The sequence below is a fragment of the Podarcis liolepis genome (genome assembly GCF_965112155.1).
Source record: "Podarcis liolepis genome assembly, chromosome: 9".
Classification (NCBI taxonomy): Eukaryota; Metazoa; Chordata; class Lepidosauria; order Squamata; family Lacertidae; genus Podarcis; species Podarcis liolepis.
This window is the reverse complement of record NC_139564.1, coordinates 69,122,127-69,138,975: the sequence shown is the minus strand read 5'-3', so window position 1 is coordinate 69,138,975 and position 16,849 is coordinate 69,122,127. Positions and strand designations below refer to the sequence as shown.

Sequence of the window (16,849 nt, the reverse complement as noted above, 5' to 3'; positions counted from 1 at the left end):
ACACAACCCCACCAGCCAAAACCAACCCGCACCCTTCGCTAAGAGCAGCCCAGAACCGGAATTGCAAAACTGGAGCGAAAACACGCCCCCCCCCATCATCCCATACAAGCAAAACTCCTAGTTTCTACTTGCCCTTCCTTCCTCCGAGCCAGGGCACCCGCGGCGGCTTCAGGGCGCCTCACCGCGCGTGCTCGGCGCCCTCCCCGGCCGCGCATGCGCTCTGCTGCCCGTGCGCGGGGCGAGGCGAAATCACAACCCGGTGAAACTTCTGTCTCTACTTGCCCTTCCTTCCTCAGAGCCAGGGCACCCGCGGCGGCTTCAGGGCGCCTCACCGCGCGTGCTCCCCGGCCGCGCCTGCGCCCTGGTGCCCGCGCGCGGGGCAAGGCGTCGTGCGTGAGGTGTGTGTGTGTGTGGTGAGGGGTGGATTCGGTTCGGCCATTGGCGCCGACTCCTCGGTTAAATCCCTTCATGGCGGCCCCGGCCGGGTTGCCGCGGCGCTAGGCCTCGCTGGCTCCCTCGCCGGGGCGGCGGCGGGGCGGTCCCCCCCTCGAGGGAGGCGGCCATGGCGAGCCGGGGAGCTCCGCTGGTGCTGCTGGCGGCGGCGGCGCTGGCGCTGGTCCGAGGCGGAGGCTCCTCAGGGCTGCCCGAAGGCTGCAAACAGGACGGCGGAGGAGGAGGAGGAGGCGGCGGCGGCGGTGGTGGTCGCCTCAGGAGCGGCAAGGCTTCTCCGCCGGCCGAAGCGGGAGTGGGAGGGAAGGTGGTCTGCAGCAGCCTGGCTCTGGCCCGCGTCCCGGACCCCGGCGGGCTCCCCAACAGGACGGTCACCCTGTGAGTAAGCGACGCCGAGGAAAGGGCTTGGGGGAGGGCCGGGGTCCGCTGGGAGTGGGATTGGGTCCCTGCGATGGAGACTTCTTTTTAAAATCTCTATTATTACTATTCATTGTGGTTTTCTCCTCTTGGTAGTACTGATCGATTCGGCCCTTTATTATTATTATTATTATTATTATTATTATTCGTTGTGGTTTTCCCCACCTCTCGGTAGTACTGATCGATTCGGCCCTCTATTATTATTATTATTATTATTATTATTATTATTAGTTGTGGTTTTCCCCTCCTCTCGGTAGTACTGATCGATTCGGCCCTTTATTATTATTATTATTATTATTATTATTATTAGTTGTGGTTTTCCCCTCCTCTCGGTAGTATATGGGGAGAGCGGGGTATAAATATAAATTTATTATTATTATTATTAGTAGTAGTAGTAGTAGATCGATTCGGCCCTGCTCTTTACCCCGTGTGTTTGGCTCATTGTTTATGATTCCTTCCCACTCCTCTTCATGCCGCCTTTTCAGCGTCGTTTCGGCCTGTGCCAAAGGCGGCGTGCAGATAAAAAGGTGGTGGGGTGTTTTTGGGTGGTGGGGTGGGTGTGGAAGATGCTCCGTTTCCCTCTCGTGGTTGTTGTTTTTTTCCTCCTCTCCCCCCCCCCCCACTCTGCTATTAACGCACAACCCCTATAACAGGGCTCAGCAAACTTTTTCAGCAGGGGGCCGGTCCACTGTCCCTCAGACCTTGTGGGGGGCCGGGCTGTATTTTGGAAAAAAAAAATAAACGAATTCCTGTGCCCCACAAATAACCCAGAGATGCATTTTAAATAAAAGTGCACATTCTACTCATGTAAAAACACCAGGCAGGACCCACAAATAACCCAGAGATGCATTTTAAATAAAAGTGCACATTCTACTCATGTAAAAACACTTTGATTCCCGGAACGTCCGCGGACCGGATTTAGAAGGCGATTGGGCCGGATCCGGGCCCCGGACCTTAGTTTGCCTACCCATGCCCTATAACAATACCTTCCTTTTAATATATATAATATATACAAAATAGGGACACAGGTGTCGCTGTGGTCTAAACCACTGAGCCTTGGGCTTGCAGATCAGAAGGTCAGTGGTTCAAATCCTCACAATGGAGGGGTGCTCTGTCCCAGCTCCTGCCAACCTAGCAGTTTGAAAGCATTCCAGTGCAAGTAGATAAACACATAAATAGGTAGCGCTGTGGCAGGAAGGTAAACAGCGTTTCCATTTGCTCTGGTTTCTGTCACTGTGTCCCGTTGCGCCAGAAGCGGTTTAGTCAGCCTAAAAGTGAGATGAGCGCCGCAACCCCATAGTCGCCTTTGACTGGACTTAACTGTCCAGGCATCCTTTGCCTTTTATGTATACACACACGCACACACACACACAGTCATACCTCGGGTTACAGACGCTTCAGGTTGCATTTTTTCGGGTTACGGACCGCTGAAACCTGGAAGTACCGGAATGGGTTACTTCCAGGTTTTGGCGGTCGTGCATGCGCCGAATCGCAACCCGCGGAGACGCTGGTTGCGAATGCTGCCAGTTGCGAACATACATCCTGCACGGATCACGTTTGCAAACCGAGCATCCATTGTGTGTGTGTGTGTGTGTGTGTATTTGATTTTTCAACTTAAAATGTTACAGCGATACATCAAACATCAATCATAAAAACAAGATTCCAGGAATTTCCTGGATTCCCCCCCCCCATGTGTGTCCTGTTATTAACCAGTTCTTCCCGCGTCTTTTTTGATAATCCAAACTCTTTACTTCCATTATGTCCAAAATTCAACTTTAAACTACAAGTCCCAAGCCTACTAATGATTTTAACTGTTTACAGTGGCCTTTAAGATAAGTTATAAACTTTACCCATTCCTTATTAAAAATTTGGTCTTCCTGACTATAACAACACCTTCTGTTCCCTCCTCCTGCTTTATGCTGGAGCCTGCTTTCTGACTATGGAAAGGCGGCATGCTGATAATGTGAAGTATATGGATGTTAGGGGTTGTCCTATGTACTTTTTTTTTTTTACAGGGTACATCCTCATTTCATGGGTATGTAAAATAAGAGCCATCATTGTGATCCATAGTTAAAAGTATAAGTCGGCAAATGTGTCTTTTCTCTCTCTTCGAAATATGGCAACCCTAGGATGTGTGGAAGATGTCCTGTCTCCCTCTTGTAATTGGTTTTTGTCACTCTGTGTAACAGCGCTCCTTCTCACAACCCCATAACACCATCTTTTGCACAACCCCATAACACCATCTTTCCTTCCCTCCATCCACCTCACACCATAGCGTGGCGTTTTAGCTATGGAGAGGTGGCATACAGATAAAGCAATGTGTGCATGGCATGGAAGATTCCTGGTCTCCTCCTCATAATTGTTTTTTTGTCACACAGTGTAATAATGCTCTTTCATGCAAGCACTTTGTAAATAAAGTAAATAACAGCTTCTTCCTTCCCACTTGAGCATGGTTTCTCACTATGGAAAGGCAGCATACAGGAAAAGGGATGTATGGAAGATGCCTGGTCTCCCTGTAGTAAATGGTGCAGTAAAGCCACTTCTGGGCCTGCCCCAAGAGGTGGGGTTGCGGGCTTCACGCCCACCCCCCACGTGAGCGGGGGCTGGTTTCAGCCCCCGCGAGAGCAGAGAACTCTCTACCGGCTTGATGGCATGCATCTTTCAGATGCGGGAAATGATATTTGGCTTGATGGCGTGCATCTTTCAGATGCGGGAAATGACATGTGGCTTACTGATATAGCAAAGGGGGTAAGAGATTGGTTTCAGGCATGAGAGTATTGGCGGCGAGCGATTGCTCGTGTGGCGGTAGGCATTGGTAAGAAGGGGTTAAGAGGATGTGTGGGGGGGGGAGGAACGCCATCACCTCCCCCCAGTGAGCGAAGGGTGGTCCGTTAAAGGACTCCGGGGGGCATGGCCCTGTCCGAAGCCTATGGAGGTGAGGGCCAAAGGCACGCTCCAGAGCGGTGACCCGGGGGAGCTCCTAGTCGACGTGCCTCGGCGGGAGAATCCCCCGATTTAGTGTTAACCCTTCCCCGTGTCTCCAGCAAATGGGCTGGAGCCGGATAGTCGTTAGGACCAATGCCTAAGCCAATGCCTCTCATTCCTGAATTCAATAAAGTTGTGGCCTAATTCGCCCATTTAACCTTAAACTATGGTGTCTCGTGTCTTTATTTATCCTGGTGGGGGGCGGGAACTCGCCACGCAAAGCCACTTCTGGGCCTGCCCCAAGAGGTGGGGTTGCGGGCTTCACGCCCACCCCCCACGTGAGCGGGGGCTGGTTTCAGCCCCCGCGAGAGCAGAGAAATCCTGGCCATGTCTGCCCTATTTAGGGCCGGTGCAGAGGGGGCTCGCCCTCTTTTCGCCGGCTAGCCCCACGTTTTCCCACCCTCCCTCCCTTTAGGTAGGCTTTAGGTAGGTCTCTGACTTTGCTATGGACTTCGGTCTGTTGCCACATGGGGCATGGGGGGCGGGAACTCACCACGCAACACCCTTTCGCACATGCACTTTGAAAATAAAGTAAATAACAACATCTTCTTTCCTTCCTCCCAATTCACACCTCACTCACAGTGTTTTTTGGGAAATAATTGCTTTCCTGCAGGTACATGGGCTGCATGAGCATTCTAAGAAAGCCTTTGCCTATGCTGGATCAGACCAAAAGTACCACCCAGCAGCCTTTTGTTCATTTGTTTTTTAAAAAATAATTTATTTTAGTTACAGTAGTTTGTAAAATTTATATAGCTCTTGATCGTGGTGGTGGTGGGAGCCTCTCAAAGCTGTTTACAAAAAGAGGAAAACAATAAAAGACATCAACCAAAAATATTTTTCAATCGTAATTTGAAACATTCCAATACAGTGGTGCCCCGCAAGACGAATGCCTCGCAAGACAAAAAACTCGCTAGACGAAAGGTTTTTCCGTTCGCGATTTGCCTCGCAAGACGAATTTCCCCTATGGGCTTGCTTCGCAAGACGAAAACGTCTCGCGACTTTTTTTCTTTGACTAAAAACAAAGACATGTTTTGTTTATAAAGTTAATTTATTTTCCCTTAAATTTTCGAACTGCTCTTTACAGTATGTGTGACTTTAAAGAGCAGTTAATAAACTGTTGTTGTACCAAATTTGGCTTTGTTTGGACTTTTTTTGACCATAGGAACGCATTAATTGATTTTCAATGCATTCCTATGGGATTTCGTGCTTCGCAAGACGAAAAATTCGTTAGACAACAAAAATTGCGGAACGAATTAATTTCGTCTTGCGGGGCACCACTGTAGATAAAAATGCAATAGAAATGGACTAAAACAAATTAAAACTTGTACAGTTTTTCTAAATATCTGGGTAGCTTGTGTAAATAAGAATGTCTTCAGCAGGCACCAAAAAGAATACAATGAAGACACCTGCCTGATATCAATATATTGCCATATACGTTTGTCTTGTTTCTGTTTTCCCATTTTTTCCTTCTTTCACTATCTTTTCAGTCAAAAAAGAAAAGCAAATAAACAGAGATGCCACTGGTATGACTCACTTAATGTTAAAGCACAGGCCCCCTCTTCATCCCAATCTTTTGGTAGCTTACCGAAAGGGCATGAGGCTGATCACCAGTCGTCTTTGGTTTGCCACCAACATCCAGAACTCAGATGCATACTCTCTGAACATTTAAGTATCACAGAATAATGGAGATAATATGCCTAACTACCTCACAGCATTCTTGTGAGGCTAGAAGAAAGGAGACAGCCACAATGCTTAGAATAATGAGAAGAATTCCAATATATCGTAAATTTATGAGGTTCAAAAATGTTTGGTTGCTTAGGAATATATTGACTATCTTAATTAAGGACAACAAATGCTGTGGTTATGCATTTTTTTAAAACTTGTTGTATTTTTAACAGTTTTTTTAAGTTTTAGGATAGGGAAGATAAATGAGAAAATAAGCATGCTAAGGTTTTGTCAATTTTATAAACATTGTTTATGCCACTGGTCTTCAATTGGTGGATCAGGACCCACCAGTGGGTCACAGCCTTTTCCAAGGTGGGCCACAACAGGAACACTACCAGTATTCAAATATATGGTAAAAGATTAAGAATTGGGTCCTCAAATGCACATTTGGGTTTAAAGTGGGTCCTAGGTCTGTAAAAGCTAAAGAGACCTTGTCTATGCTATATACTGTATTTTTCACTCTACAAGACGCACCAGACCACAAGACACACCTAGTTTTTGGAAGAGGAAAACAAGAAAAAAAATATTCTGAATCTCAGAAGCCAGAACAGCAAGTGGGATCGCTATGCAGTGAAAGCAGCAATCCCTCTTGCTGTTCTGGCTTCTGGGATAGCTGCGCAGCCTGCATTAACTCCATAACACACACACACACACACACACACACACACACACACACACCCTTACTTTTTAGGAGGGAAATAGGAGGGAAATTTAGGAGTCTTATAGAGCAAAAAATATGGTACCTGTTACATCACAGTGAAGCTTATTTTTAAACATGTTGATTAGACCATCTGTTTTAATATTCAAGTTACTATTTTTTTAAAGTGCAAGATCCATTTCAAAGAGGCAGTATGGGATATTATAAGAAAAGTCAGGAGCTATTGGAAATGTTTGAAGTTCTAGGTAATAACATATAAGCAACATCTTAACACACTGGTAACCTTTACAGATCTATTCATTACAGTGACTGCCAGAATATCAACTTGGAGTTTACATCTTATATATTTGTGATGAGGGGACTTGGCAGGAATAGGGAGGTGGCATATGAAGTAAAATAATAGTCATGTAGCTCTTGGCAGCTAATTTTTATGTTCTATGCAGAACGATGTAAGTTCTGTATCAAAGAATCTCCATAAATCACGCAGAAAGAGATTTCTGTGTCCATTACATCTGAAATTACATTTCATGCCAATTTGAAATTTGGCCAAATTTAACACTATAGTAATGGCAACATTGGGTGTCTGTTGCTAGATATTTGTGGCAGAAAAATACAAAGCTCACCTTGTTTGCCTGACTGCAATAGGACACCCAATAATTGATACATGCATTGTATTGGTCATTTATGTTGAGAGGTTGATTGTGTTAAGTGTAACTCTTCTTTATGGCAGGAGGAGAATGGCACTGTAATAAAAATGGTTTTGGAGTGAATGCCATGAACTACTAGGCCTTTAAATTTTAAGATAATGTCTATATTTGTTCACGCTACTAATAAAATAAGCTCCTGAGCAAGAGGTACATTTGGAATATATATGGTGTGTATAACTTGCTTAGAATTGGAAAAGACTGCCACTTGTTTATAGGATTGTCTAGAGGATGGATTTCATTGTTGGTTCTGGCAAGTGTTCCTACTACTTTGGTAATGCTTTACAGGACACAACTTTTAGGTGATCACATGACTGCTAAGGCTTGTAAGATACTGGGAAAGAAGGAATGGTGTAGAGTGTGAATGAGTTTCCCTTTGAATAATAGAATGTGAGACATCAAATGGAATTGCTTGACAGTAGGTACAGGAAAGACAGAAGGAAGTACTTCATATAACATATAATTAACTCAGGGAGTTCATTGCCACAGGATATAGTGAAAGCCGCAAGCTTAAATGGCTCTTTAAAAAGGGGATTCAACAAATTCAGGGAGAATAGATCTGTCAGTGGCTAGATTAGAATCTGTATTCCCGGAGTATTGTATGGTGGAAACAAACAACTGGATACTTCCCACCATCGTACTGTGTAAGCTTCTGAAAAGTATTTGGTTAGCTGCTGCAGGAAATTGAAGGACTCTTGGGATTGATCTAACAAAGCAGCTATTGTGAAAGAACCATCTCCAGCCACTCCAAAGGATCAAATTTCAGAGGTGCCCAACAGTTTTTTTTTGTAGTCATCAAGTTGAGTACCAGCCCTGATTAGGGCTGTGAGAGTTTTTCGTTTATTTTTAATTAATTAATTTATACATCACTTGCATGACAGAATGGCTACTAAGCAGTTTACAAGAATAAAATCAATTATAAAAAGCCATATGTATTTAAAACGCACAATTAAAAAAATGCATCAAAACACTAAAACAAGTGCATCAGAAAGCATAACAGTTACAAGAGCAGGTATAACAGTTGGATCAGGAAGATCAAGGGAAAGGGAACACTCACCTAAATAGATGCACCTTTAAGAGTGCAGATTGCCAGTACAGGCGAGGTCTTCTCTATGCCAGCAGGGAGGTATTCAAAAACACTAGTACCACTAGTGAAAAATATAAAGCCTCAAATGTATAGTTGGTTACTTTCTCTAACCTTAGATATGTGGTTCCCATAAAGACTGATAAATATCTAGTTGGAACAGTACCATGAGCTACAGATTTTAATTTGATTGTCATTTTGCAATATTTTCCAACTTAAAATTCAGACATTATTCCCCCCCCCCAAAAAAATGGAATGTAGTTTCTTAAACCTTATGAACTCTAGCCCATAGAACAACAAAAAAAAAATTCTGCATTAAAAGAATAATGAAAACTAAAATTTTATATATACAAATGAACAGTTTTAATACAGAACAGCACTGCTTTACTACTTTCGTATTGAATTTGAAAATGACCAGGAAACTGTTCTGTGAAACAACAATTGAAGATATTCACCCTTCAGTTCCTTATTTTCTATTTAGCTGACTTGATTATATTTTATTTATTAAATTTCTATACCACCCTTCATCCAAGGATCACAGGGCGGTTTACAATATAAAAACACAAAAATACATAGCATAATTATGATACGATAATCTTTATTGTCATTGTCCCATACAGAACAAAGAAATTGAAAAATTTACACAAAACATTCAAAATCCAACAAGCCAGCTATCCCAACCTGGTTAGCCCCCTAAAAACTCTGATACCCCATTTTTTAATACAATATGCTCCCATAGAGACTCCTTACACTGTTTAAGACCAAAATCGCATTTGGGTAGAAACTGTTTCTCAGGCGGCTAGTCCTAGTCTTTATAACCCTGTACCTTCTTCCAGAAGGCAGAAGCTGAAAGAGATCATTTCCGGGGTGCACACTATCCTGCGCTATCTCTGCAGCTTTCTTATGGCACCTGGAAGCAAAGATTTGATCCAAGGTGGGAAGAGTGCATCCCAGTTATTCTCTCCGCAGTCTTTGCAACCCTGGACAGCATTGTTTTTTCCCTGATCGTGCAGCTCCCAAACCACACACACAGACTATAAGTTAATACACCCTCCACAGTACAATGGTAAAATGCCATCAACAGGTCCTCTGAGAGATGGTTTTCCAGAGGATTTACAAACAAAACAGCATGTTTTGTAAAGACATTTGATACTCTTGCCATCCACTTCCCCATCAAGTTACTAGATATGAGTAACTTCCCCATCATTACTAGATATTAAGTGGCCTGCTAGGATATTGAGTTGCTTGGAATCCCAAAAACTACCAGGGGTTTGGGATGGGGTAGGAGCTATGCCCAAAAGCAGACATAAATTCCACATCACCGGCTGGATTCAGCTCACTGTTCCCACTAGTGGAAGCCTGTTCAAGAACTTCTGCTAGCACAGTGGGGTGGCACCCCTGCCCTCCCCAAATTGAATCAAAACAGTGTGAGGGGAGCGGAGGGGAGATTGTTCTACCAGGCAAGCAGAAATACTTGCATTGACAGAACATTTGTAACGGCATGGTGTTAAATTCCTCTTCATGCCTTGAATTTTCTTCATAAAATTCACAAAACAACCCAAAATATATGGATAGAAGTAGGTTCGCAGCATGATGCCACATCCCACTGCAGCTACTCCGGTGGCTAAAGCAGCATTCCAGGAAAGTGAAGCAATGCAGTTGCTGGCATGGGAAAGGCAAGATGAATCTGGTGTCCCTTGGGAGGTGACCTGAAGCTTTGCCACAAATGGGCTTTTTTCAAGTCCTGATACAACTTTTCTACAGGCTTTAGCAAGAGGACAAGGTGCCTTGTTGTGCCAGCACTCAAGTTCTTGATCCTGCAAACCTGTGGGATGGCAGATAGTGGGAGGGAGGGATGGAGGGCAATTTAGTTTGGGGAAACATGGAAGGAAAGTATGTGTGTGTGTGCGCGTGCGCGCCCACCCACCCACCCACCCCTTGCTGTTGTTTCAACTTAATTTTGGGGATCTCAAGGCTGCTTCTAAATAAACATACAATCATCAAGTCCTTTATGTGATCTATCTTGGCTCTGAGCTTTGTGAATGAACGAGGATTTTAACCTGTACAGTCATACCCCAGGTTGCGATTGCTGCGGTTTGCGTGTTTTCGGGTTACGGATGCGCCGAAACCCGGAAGTACCGGAATGGGTTACTTCCGGGTTTCGGCACATGTGCAGCAGCACTAAATCACGCTTTTCCGCATGCACAGAAGCGCAGAATTGCATCACGAGCATGCACAGACGTGGCGCTTCGGGTTGCGAACGTGCCTCCTGCACGGATCACGTTCGCAACCTGAGGTTCCACTGTATCTGTTAAGTGCAACATAGTTTGTTTTGCCTGGAACCAAATACTCTGGGTGACCTGCAGAAGCCTTGTTTGTACAGCTTATTGCAGCTTTGTGTCCTACCATACTTTTGAAGTGCCAGAGCTGAACCAGTCTTCCTGTTTACCTTCCAGAGTAAGACAACCTCTCCACCTTTTAAGGGTGGAAATACGGTCAGAGATCCTTAGGTATATAGTGAAAAGTTCCTTTTGTTTTTCCAGCATCTCACGGTGTTAACAGTCCTGTCTTTTCCTAACTACTGCTTAAGAGGTAGTCCACTATCAAAACTGAGAAATGCAAGACTTTTCTTTCCAGAGCTATATTATGTATATGCTAGCTATTCATATAATTCAATTATGGCTAGTATTGTTTTCCATTATAGAATCTTTATATCAGTAGTAATTGTAGTAATAAAACCATATTTGCATTTCTGTTCTCCAAAATTACTTTGAGTACATCTTTTTTTTAGTTTGCTTATGGCTGTAAAATGTTCAAACTTGTAAAAATAAAGCCAGTTTATTTGCCTTACCGAAAGAAAGACGCCAACTGGAAAAGGTTGGGGGGTATGAGGAGGCAGGATTCTGCTGTCTAGACTTGATGTTTGTGGTTTGATCATTTTGAGGTAACACACTACCAGTTAATTTAAATGAACTTTCTGCCTTTGTAATTGAGCAGACTGTCAGGATTTGTCAGGTCTTGGCCTAGGTTCTAGACAGCATGCAACTGGTGTTAAGTTCACATTGGATCAGGTGAACTAGGAACAAAAGGCAAGAGACAATAGACAGATAAGAATCAAAAGGCCAGAGGCAAGTGCAGAGTCAGAGCCAGGCAGAAAGCTGACTGACTTGGGCTAGTCACTGTGTCTCAGCCCAACTCTAGTAAGCTTTGTAGTTAGGCAGGGTGGTTTTGAGGCTAAAAGTGCAGAACAAGGGAATTGTACACTCCGTCTTAAGCTGCTTGGTGGAAAGGCAATATTAAAGTGTAATAAATAGGCCCCACATTTTAAAATTATATCTAATTATGCTCTGTCAATATTTGCTTGCATTAATGCTGTTAATCATACTGCTGCAAAGCCTCAGCATAAAGTTGCTACTTAGTTGGCTCATGAAATGCAGATAATAAAAAGTGAATCTTGTACGTTTTCAAAGGTCTCATTAAAAAGTAGTAGTCTTCTACTTTGTACTTTATTTTCTCAGTGTGTGGTGTATAATCCCTCCTCCCCCGGGTTGGAGGCTTCAGTGCTGTACAAGGTGAAATGTTCAGCAACAATCTGTTGAAAATATATTATATATAGAAGTACCTTGACAGAGGACGGAGCTTAGAACAGTTTATACTGTCAAAACATCTGCAGATGGTGCTTAAAGCAATACTGTGCAACTCTTTGAGGGTTTTTCTTTGTCAAGTGTTTCTTTCACAGTGTTCCCTGGAACTTTCCCCAGAAAAATATTTACTTACACTTCAGAAAGCTTTCAGTGTGGCCACTGTTTTCTGTAGGAAAGATATTTCATGATTGTACAGATGGTAGCATATCCTCTTAGGATAACCTTTCATATTAGGAAGTATTTACTGTTATTAATAATGGCTGGCATCCAAAAAGCTTCTTTGATTCACATAAGGGACTCTTTATCAGTCATACAGAATTCTTTCCCCCCTTTTAAGCAGCTGATTCCTATGTCGCATCACAAACAGTGAACATAGGCAGACTATTAAACATGTTTCAGTGTTTGTATGTATCATAAGGGGGTACTTCCTGAGTGACCAATATCATATTTGCAAGTGTCTTTATATACTATTTTGTGTTAGCTAATATTATTTGAACTCAAGATGTTTTCCCAGATAGTTTAAATGCTTTCTTTTTATTGTGTTTATAAGAAGCAGCAGTTAGTACAGAATGCTGCAGCAGAGTGAGACCCTGTCAGCCTCTTGACACCTCTGCTCACTGGTTGCCTCTTTGCTACTGGGCCAAATTCAAGGTGTTGATATAAAGAGCCCTTAACAGCTTGGGACCAGTTTACTTGTGATATTGCTTTGCTATCTGCAGAACTGGCACTGTTACAGGTACCGCATATGACCCATTCTGCACTTGTAAGAAATTGATCTTTTAGTGTGGCAGCATCTACACTTTGAAACTCCCCCTCCTATTGAAAACAGAAAGGATGTACTCTTTTGGGCACTTGCTTAACACTTTCGTCCAGGCATGGCTAAACTTGGCCCTCCAGTTGTTTTGGAACTACAACTCCATCATCCCTAGCTAACAGGACCAGTGGTCAGGGATGATGTGAATTGCAGTCCCAAGACAGCTGGAGGGCCAAGTTTAGCCATGCCTGGTAGGCAAACCTATCTAGACATGTAGATGTTACATCTGTTTTATCTCTTTTAAGCTATTGTTAGCTTTTATTTCATATATTGAATACTTTATATACTTTTTCTTACTGATACTTTTATTGTTTTGTTATTTTTGTAACGGTTTAGACGTTTGTGGGGGTTTTTAAACAGTAAATCACTATATAGTTTTAAAGAAAAAAGTGAGGGAGAGAGGACATTAGTGGTAAGTCAAAGTACAGTTTACCATTAATGTGTGGGCTCGTGAAGATTGCATCTTCTTTGCTCCTTCAGGGATTCTGCGAGCTGAGCTATGGTTTGGCTTAGCATGTCTTCAAAATCCAGGCTCAGCTGTCACCAAGGTTTGCCACTTGTGGTTTGTCTGGAGGAGACAAACCACAAGTCCAGGTTCGGATGACACATTAAGCCAAATCAGTCCAGAGAACTGTCACTCTCATGCCCTCACACTAAAGGTAAAGAACCCCTGACGGTTAAGTCCGGTCAAGTTCAGCTATGGGCTGTGGCACTCATTTCCACTTTCAGGCCAAGGGAACTGTCCGCAGACAGCTTTACTGAGTCATCTGGCCAGCATAAATAAACTGCTTCTGGTGCATGGGACACCGTGACGAGTACCAGAGTGCATGGAAACACCATTTATCTTCCCGCTGCAGCAGTACCTAGTTATCTACTCAAGCTGGTATGCTTTTGAATTGCTAGGTTGGCAGGAGCTGGGACAAAGCAATGCAAGCTCATTTTGTTACACAGATTCAAACTGCCGACCTTACAATTGGCAAGCTTGGTGGTTTTGACCACAGTGCCATCCATGTCCATGGTCTGCCTTGGCACTATATGAACGAGCTCAGTAAGACCCAATGCTCACAGTCTACCTCATTTTCTCCTTATTTCTTGCACACTTGAAAAAGGGCTTACTTGGAATTCTAATTTTGATCCAAGGAACTATATCTAATGCATGCATATCTAATATAACAAACTAGGGTGTTCATGAGTTTTTGCAGCTTAGCTTCAGGACCAATAACTTAGGGGGCCAATTCTGTAAAGCAGAGCTTTCCAAACTGTGTGTCATGACAAGATAGTGTCACTGCAGTGTATAGGTGTGTCGCGCATACACTCCCTGCACTCCTCCCGGGGCTGGGAAGCAGTTAGTTTAACCCCTGGTTTGCTAGTAAAACTGAATTACTGTGTCGCGAAATGATGCATGTCTAAATAGTGTGTCACCAATTTGAAAAGTTTGGAAAGCTCTGCTGTAAAGCATCCTTTTAAGCAGCATAAGATGGAAAACCACAAACATTTACTCTAATGCTACTGCAATTGTTTGAAAAGGGAAATATTGTAATGTTTTTACATTATTTTGTTTTATAGAATTCTGAGCAACAATAAGATAACAGAATTGAAGAATGGTTCCTTTGCTGGATTAAGCCTTCTTGAAAGATTGTAAGTCCTGCCCCCCTTTTATGTTTTAAGTATTATAATGCGGAAGGAGATGTAATGGAAGGGAGGGAGTATTCACCTCTCTAACTATATTTGAGTTTTTTAAAAACTATAACAACAACATTAAGATACTCCAGAAGTTAATATACTTGGATGAATAGTTTTCCTACTGTATGTATAATAAATACAAAACTACCGGTAATTGCTTCAAATGTAATAAGAAATAAGGAAGATATTTCCATATAACTTTAGCATATTATTCTATCAATGCTTACTTACAAATAAGTTGCCATGATGATGATGATGCCACCCATCTGCGTTGCCCCCACGGTTCTGGGCTGCTCCCAACAAAAATAGTTAAAACACAGTACAACATCACACATTAAATTTACTTTCTCTCGTGGAAATAAACTTATGACTACAATTCCAGTCATGTTTGCTGTAAAGCTCTTAGGTGCAATATAAATAATAGCAAGGATTTAAAGATTTAAAGAACTTTCATTAGGTGCATCCAAGGGCTTAGGTACACCCACCTAAATTTTTGTTTTTTGAATGGCAGTGCCACATGGCAAATCACAGCCTACTTACAAAATTCCCTAGAGTTTCAAAAGAAGTGTGCAGTGCAATGCAGTGAGGGATAGCCTTTTTATTATTTTTTATTTAGAAACAAATATTTAAACTTTTCTTAGGCACCTAGAATAATCACACAGTGAAACTGCTGTTGATGATGATGCCTTCACTACAATAGTTGTGTGTGTGTGTGTGTGTGTGTGTGTGTGTGTATCCATAATCACATTTTGAGTCTGTTAACTTTTTGAGAGATGGGAACAGTTTTTCTTGCAGTGCAAAAAAATCTAGAATTCTCTTTTACTGCGTTTAATTAAGGTTGTAACTTAAAAACTTTAAATATTCCAGTAATATTTCTAAATGGTAAAGAACTACTCTAAATTATTTTGCTTTTCTTTTGGGAGAGGAGTGGGGGAAAGTATTCGGAGCATAAAGGAAGAATTTGTCTAAAGTGATTGAGGACTGAGTGAGCGTTGAGAAGACAGGTTGCAGACAGATAGAATTGTTTTAATGTTCACTGCCTCCTAAGGCCTTTTAGCAGTACAGAAATGCTGCTTTTGTGCAGTGAGGCTGCAAGTGGAATTCTAACTTTGGATTCACACTGCACCTAAAAGTCGTATTTGCTGCAAGTTTGTAAACCAGCATCCCCACAGCAAAGCAAAAGTAAATGAGCATTATTGAGCTGGGATTGGCAATGCAAAGAGATCATAAATACATTTACTCAAAAGTAAGTCCTATTCTGAATTATACCCTTTGGTTAGCAATGTCTTCCTGTTTAATGTTGTTTAAAATGGCTCCTGATCTTCTGCAGCATTGCTGAAATTGCTTTTTAATCACTTCCTAAAACAATTTTCGATTCAGGATGCTCCTATTTAAAGCTTTATTCAGTACACATTTACTTGGAAGCAAATCCCACTGGATTCATTGAGACTTATTCCCAAGCTGCAATTGAGGGGCAAGGCAACCTGCTGTTGCTTTCCTGAAGCCAAAGTTAAGTCAGGTGTGCAGATGGAGAAATGGTCTATCATTGCACAAGACGTTTAAGTACTTAATTAGCTATTACACAGAAAGAGAGTTTGTATGCACCTCCATGTGCTCTCTTCAAGATCCCGCCTCCATGTTCCTTGAGCTTCTTATACACACAATAGTCCTACTTCTTTCTATTCATTAGAACACAGAAAGCTGATTTATATCAAGTCAGATGACTGGTCTTTCTGGTTCAGCATTGTCCACACTGAGAGACAGCAGCTTTCCATGGTTTCAGATAGAAGCCATTCCTAGCCCTAACTGGGATTGCCAATGGTTGAAACCAATACCTTTTGCATGCAGCACAGCCCTGTAGTCTCTTTATGCAGTTCAACAGGAGCTGCAAGGTATTTGAGGAAAGGATTTAACATTTCCTTCATTTTGTGTTCATCCCAAATACCACATTTTCCTTAGAACCAGAAAGTAATGTAGAACATAAATAAATATGCTGTCGTTCTGTGGCTCAAACAAGATGAGCATAATCAAGCACAGAGCTATGCACTTAAGTCCCTTCTAATCATTGAGTTTAGGCATGCCTAATGTTGTGTTGAATTGCAGCCAATGGGTATAAATGTGGCATTTCACAAACTTTGTCAGTTCCAATGGTCTCTTTAGGAGCTTATAACCATATATACAGGAGTTTTCATTCATTGATTGTCTGAATACATGTTGCTTCGCTTAGTAGCTTGTTCAAGTGGGAAGTGACTGCTATCTATTTTAGGAACTTCAGCAGTTGCTGAGAGAGACTGTAAACCTGCAAAGTGCATCTTGGTAGCATGTCAACAGAAGTTTTTGATGCAGAATACAGTGCTAACCTTAAAATGTGTTATTTGCTATGGTGCTTGGGAATTTGTATGTTGTTCCAGGCTTGATTCTCTGTGGCCCAGGTCAGCATCTAGATTCACTTTTCAGGAAGCTGTGTCCTAAGGGCACAGCTTCACAGAGCCCTTTTGATGCTTAGTTGGCAAGTTTGGGGTCAAACAGCATCCCCCAAAAGGCTGTATGCCAGTTATTCATCCCAGTCTACTTTAATTCTTCCTGAAGTCCCAGTTGAGTTTTTATTGAAGAGTGTTTGCTGTTGTCATGCTTTACTATCATTTCCCCAAAGCTTCTATTTACTATTTTGCTTTTTCTGATACT

The 16,849-nt window shown here is 42.5% G+C and overlaps 1 protein-coding gene across 1 annotated transcript in view; it reads left to right on the top strand.

Annotated features, from left to right (window-relative positions):
* The first annotated feature begins 225 nt into the window (after positions 1-225).
* The window catches only part of ADGRA3 (adhesion G protein-coupled receptor A3), a 44,526-nt gene continuing 27,902 nt past the window's right edge, over positions 226-16,849 (top strand). The window contains exons 1-2 of the mRNA XM_083460430.1: positions 226-828; positions 14,048-14,119. Coding sequence (XP_083316556.1) covers positions 563-828; positions 14,048-14,119 — 338 coding nt within the window. The 5' untranslated portion in view covers positions 226-562. The remainder of the gene's footprint in view (positions 829-14,047; positions 14,120-16,849) is intronic.